General features: G+C 31.1%; 1 protein-coding gene across 4 annotated transcripts in view; it reads right to left on the bottom strand.

Annotated features, from left to right (window-relative positions):
- Positions 1-1624: 1624 nt before the first annotated feature.
- Positions 1625-6000, bottom strand: part of PGR (progesterone receptor) — a 78658-nt gene continuing 74282 nt past the window's right edge. For 2 of the 4 annotated variants that reach the window (XM_045556877.1, XM_045556879.1), the window contains 2 exons: positions 5441-5598; positions 2462-2729 (listed from right to left, as the gene is read on the bottom strand). In XM_045556877.1, the coding sequence (XP_045412833.1) occupies positions 2574-2729; positions 5441-5598 (314 nt within the window). In that variant the 3' untranslated portion in view covers positions 2462-2573. Of the gene's footprint in view, positions 2730-5440; positions 5599-6000 lie in introns of all 4 variants that reach the window. The other 2 variants (XM_045556875.1, XM_045556876.1) reach the window with 2 other exon arrangements.

Below are 6000 nucleotides of genomic sequence, written 5' to 3'. Positions count from 1 at the left end.
ACAATGGCAGGTGAACCCGAGGAGGCAGCAAATCACCGTCTGGAAGACTCAGAGAAGATTTTACGGAAAGTCTTGAAGGTCGATATATGTATGGGATTGGTGTCAAAGGGGGGAAATTATGGCAGAAAATTGATGGTAAAAAGATTTGCATGGCAGGAACATAAGATGAATGCATGTTAGTGGAGGATAAAGAGAATAAAGTTATGTGAATTGGTGCTCGAACACTATTTCAGAGAACCTACTACATTCCTGCATTAATAAGAATGGACCAGTGAAAATATAATCTCTGAGTATGGAGCCCAGTAAGATGGGCTTTTACAAATGCATTACTGGGCTATGATTGAGAATTACTGTGGTAGGTGATCTGAAGTCAGGGAACATTTCACAGTGACAAAATGGCACGCGCCTAGATCCTTTTAAGAAAGGTAACTTTGACCTGGAGAGTGTGTGTGTAGATGTATAAAAATTCTGAAGAACAAAATACCAGTCAAGAGTGTACTGTAATCCATACACATTCACAGAAAAAGACATGTATATAGATATACTAAGGAAGAGACTATTTTTATATAATGTTTAAGCAGTATTATTTGGAATACTTGGGTTAAACTCTGAAACGTTATAATCAGAAGTTATAAATGTGTATATTACCTATTATATTTTCCATGTATAGCTAACAAACCCAGCCAAGATCCCTGGTTGAAGCTTGTTTTAATCCCTATTTTAAATGCCCTATAAAAACTCACTGTTCATAGATACTCCATAACTAATTCTTTTTTGTAAATTGAAGAATTTTTGGTAAAAAAACAGTTACAGTAACGTTATTATGCCACATTTTTTATCTGATGAAACCACTATACCTTGTTTTGGGGGTCACATTAGTATTCATTAAGAATATTCTATATTATTGTCTCTTGGTAAACTACAAGTATTTATCAGTTGAAAGGAACAGTTAGTTAAAAATGCATTGAGAAATTAGAAATTCAGTAAATGTTTTTCTATATTTTCAAAGTTACTTTGATTTTCTCATTAACAACTTAATTTGCACAGGTGATATGTTTTATTTGTAAAATAAGATGTCCAATTTTAAAGAGATTTAGAAAAAATTAGGTCTACTAGTTTCTCTGAGTTGTTAATAATTACATATACATATATATGGTAAAACTGGTATACAATTATTTTTCTTAGAAAAGTAAACAATGACTGGTTTTGATTGAATTTCACCAGTGGTATGAACTCGGTTCTTCCTGTTTATATATTTTTTTTTTCATTTTGTCCTTTTTAAAGAAAGAAATCTCCAGTAACTCACCTCAGAAAAGAACTGTCATGTGAACTTTAAATATTCTTTTACAAAACAATGTGAATTGTATGTTTTCTAGTTATTGTAATTGGTTGTATTGTTTTAAGCCAGTATCTAATATTTCCTGAAACATCTCTCTTAGAACTGGATCAAAGGCACTCAAAAATTTTCAACCTTAGATTCATCTACTATGCCTCACTGAAAAAGAACACCATTCTCAAGTTTTTGAGGACTCGAGAAAGAGGATAGTTTCTATCTTTCTTTCTTCCTCCCTCCTTCTTTCCCTCCCTGGCTTCCTCCCTCCCCTCCCCTCCTGTCTCCCTTTCTTCCTTCTTTGATGTGAGATGTTAATAAGAAGCTCTGACCAAAAGAAGCAATTGGCAGGAAAGATATTATTCTACCACTTTTCAAGGTGAGGAAATTGAATCAGTGAGGTTGAATGACTTTCCACATGCCATAGGAGTGGAGTTAGGCCACATAATCTTCTAACTTCCTATTTCTATTCAAAATACCTTATTAGAGGACAACTTTCTTCACAAAAAATTTAATAAAAGAAATTACAAAACCCACAATACTGTTGTCATAATGATATGGCTCTACTTAATAACTTCCTTGGAGATTTGTGTTTCCAATCTGGAACAATCTTATCATATGAACTGTCTTGCCTAGGTTGAGAAAAATCAATCTATTTCAGCGTTTCTTTTTTTTTAAAACTCTTTCTCTCTATATTTTTTGCATTAAAAACACTTTCAAAAATCTGATCAAGGTTATAAATTACCTCCTCATAGAAATGTATATACACTAGTGTAGACAAAATTTTGCATAACATTTTAAAGGTTCATCTTTGGAAATATAGTCAAGGAGACAAAGGGAGCTACCTAGAAATAACATACATAATAGCTTCTCATTATTACATGTAAGATTTTTTTTCTCTGAAGTAGATTTGTTAGATGTAAAAGTTAAAAATTCTCACCTATATGGTATGAAACAATGTGGATAAGATATAATTTACATCAACCATCAAATTTTGTACTTTTTCAATCTTGTAAACACTTAAAGAAAATATGGGTACACAAAACACTTTAAAAATTCTAATTATACTTTATAAAGGAAAATAATTAGAATCTCACAATTTTTCTCTTCAAATTACATGGTATGATATGTTATAAATGTAAGGCTTTCAGAAGAACATTATAAAAACTTGAAACCTCATAATCCTGACCAAAACAAAAAGACATACCACGAAATTTAATTTTTTTAAAGAAAAAGATGACATTCACTTTTTATGAAAGAGAAGAGGTTTCACCATCCCTGCCAAGATCTTGGGTAATTGTGCAGCAATAACTTCAGACATCATTTCTGGAAATTCAACACTCAGTGCCCGGGACTGGATGAATGTATTCAAGCAGTACAGATGAAGCTGTTTCACGAGCTGTTGGTTTAACAAACAGGTAGAAAACATTTAAGAAAAATAAGAAATTCATATACTATTCAAACATGGTAACTTATTTTTCTAACAACATAAATACTTGTCAAGATGTTTTTGTCTCACCAAAATAAAAAGAACTACCACCACTCTCTAGAATAAAATGTAAAATATTACGTACTCATGATGAAACATTCTGATAATATGGAAAGATTTAAAGAAATGAAAGTTATTCATAATCCCACAGGATTACCTGTCTGAACATTTTGGTGTATTTTTCAAGTTTTTTTTTCCTTTTATACATGTATACAGACATACGTAAGTATACACACAATATTACACACACATGTTTATTTTCAAAATGCTATTTTATAAATTATATTTGCTAATCTGGCTGTTTTACATACAACATATTGATTCTTCCTATGCCAATAATCCAACATAATTCATTTTAATCTAATTTTCATTTTCAATAAAGTAATTTGTGTATATATAAATTTAAAAGTCAAAGAGTACTACAAGATTTATACAAACAAAAACAACAGTGGTAGCAGCAGTAACAAAACCCAGCAGTTTCCTGATATACTTCTTCCCATATTTATTCCAGCTCCCCAGACACAACTACTTACAACTTTCTTAGCCTGTGTCTTGATATTTATCTCTGTATTTCTACTGAAGTTTATTTTCTGATTTTGACATTATTGACTGAGTTTCTGCTATGGCAAATGAGGATTTCGCTCTCTTACACTATACACTTCACTTCTCAACCACACACCGAGTTTTCCCCGTTCTCTACATAGTTATATATTAATTTTGGGTTAATCAACATCCAGCATTTAAAGATTTTTATTATTTTCTGCTGGATTCCATTTCCTTTCTTATAAACTTGTTTTTATTTTGCAAAACCTAATCACCTGTATTTGTTTTGTTTTCTCTTTGTCACGAAGCTATCGAAAAATTCTCTGACAGAATTATAAAAATCACCTCATTATGGTCATACTTACTAGTAATCTCTCAGTTCCATTTTTTTTTTCTTGAAACTAATATCCTAGAACCCTCTGTATTACTGCTCCAATGTAGAATAATTAGTGCTCCGCGGTTATTGTGTTGGGACATCATTTTGCATCTCTTTTGGGTTGGATCCCCTACTACTTTAGCTTATTCCAGTGTTTTGTTGCAAGACATCCTGTGGTAGTTCTTGAGAAAAGTTGTATTTGAGGTAAACTCTATGAGACCTTGCATGTTTGAGAATACTTTTGTGGTACCATAATATTTGTTTGATGGTTTCAAATTCTTTGAACATTTTCTTTTCCATCAAAATTCTGATGGCATTGCTCCATTGTCTTCTGGCTTCCATTGTTGGTATGAAGAAATCCAACATCATTCTGAATCCTGACAGCTTATGTATGACTTGTTTCTTTTATCATTTGTATATTTTAAGACATTCTCTTCATTTATGGTATGCTGAAATTTTACAATGTGCTTTGATTCAATAGTGCAGTGCCTGTGTACACTGGACCCTTAGAAGGCTCAGATCTTTCAGTTCCAGCAACTTTTATAATTTCTTACATAATTTTCTCTCCTTGATTCTTCCCTACTTTCTTTGGAAATTCCTATTAACTGGAAGATGATGACACCCTTTAGATACTAAATTTACTATCCCTTCTTTCTAATTTTCCATGTTTTTATCTTTATGACATTTTTCCTGAGAATTTCCTTAATATTTCAGCACTTTTATTGAATTAATTTGTGCCTTTATATATTTAATTACGCAAAAGTATTTTCTTGCTAAATGTTCCTTTTTTAATGTTTTGTATTCTCATTTATAGACATGCTATCATTCTTATTTCCCTGAAGATCTTAGAAGTTTTCTTCTGTTCTCTGCACTGATGCTTTTTCCTTCAATTTACTTTCTTTCAGTTTATTTTGCTTTCTGCTTCTCATTTTAGAAACTTTACTCAAATACCTTATAAACTTTGCTATCTGTTCATATTCCAGAGAAAGGCCTTCAAAAGTTGACCTGGTGACTGGACAGCATTTTTATGCCTTGACTGTCATTTTAATGTGGCTTCTGAACATAGTAGCAATAAAAGTTTATATTCAATATGTCTTGACAAATGACATATATCTTGTCTTATTAATCCAGTTCTGGTGTTGGCATTTCTAGTTTTTTTCCTCTGCTGTGAACATCCTTGTACATATATATAGAGAGAGGATATATATTTTTCTATTACATTCTTGCCTAATTTAAGATAAATCCTAAAACACAGAAACTTGACAAGCATGCTGATTTTAACTTTTGCTATATATTGCCTGATTGCCCATCCATCAGCAATGTTACTTATAATTCCAACCAAAATACTATGAAAGTCTTATTTTCCACATACATACTTTTGCTTTTGTAAGATACATGAAATCTTTTATAATTTAAGGGAACAATATTTTAGAACATATTTAGGATAATGTATCATAATTCCTATCAGCCATTACATTACTCTCAGATTATACAAATACTCATAAAAGGACATTTGGATGATCTACATTGAAAATGAAAAAACCATAATATAAATTCTGAGCAGTGTGATACACTCTTAAAACACAAATACAAATAGGAATTTGAAAAAAATGTATATAAAGTGAAATTTAAATATAACATTTTAAAAGTTATAGAAATTCAGAGAATAATCATTAATAATCTCTGAAAACCAAACACTTACATCATGCAAGTTATCAAGAAGTTTTGTAAGTTGATAGAAACGCTGTGAGCTAGACACAACTCCTTTTTGCCTCAAACCAATTGCCTTGATGAGTTCTCTAATGTAGCTTGATCTCATCTCTTCAAATTGGTTTTGACTTCTTAGTCCTTCCAAAGGAACTGTAAGAAGATAATTACAAGTGACAGTTATGTTTAAAAGGTGACACTAGCATTTTATGATATAAATTTCTGAGCTATGTAATCATTTCTTTTGATATATAACGCCAGATAAAAACACCTTAAATAGTGTGGAGATAGTACTATTGATAGTGTCAAGATGTGTAAACTGCCAGTTTACTGGAAGAATATGATAAGAACAATTAAGTACATTAAAGAATATTTCAGCTGACCTATTTTAGACCTGTATTGATGGATTGATTATGCATTTAATTTAGTTAGCATTTGCTCAAAAGAGCATCTGACATTATTAATCTACAGTCCCTCTCAAATATTTGGTTTGATTTAATTTATGGCTACCTATAATCTGCATTGTTTTCTTTTTTTTTTTTTTGACAAATAACT

Source organism: Lemur catta, chromosome 7 (assembly GCF_020740605.2).
Source record: "Lemur catta isolate mLemCat1 chromosome 7, mLemCat1.pri, whole genome shotgun sequence".
Lineage (NCBI taxonomy): Eukaryota > Metazoa > Chordata > Mammalia > Primates > Lemuridae > Lemur > Lemur catta.
The sequence above is the reverse complement of the archived record's forward strand: the minus strand, read 5'-3'. Positions and strand labels throughout refer to the sequence as shown.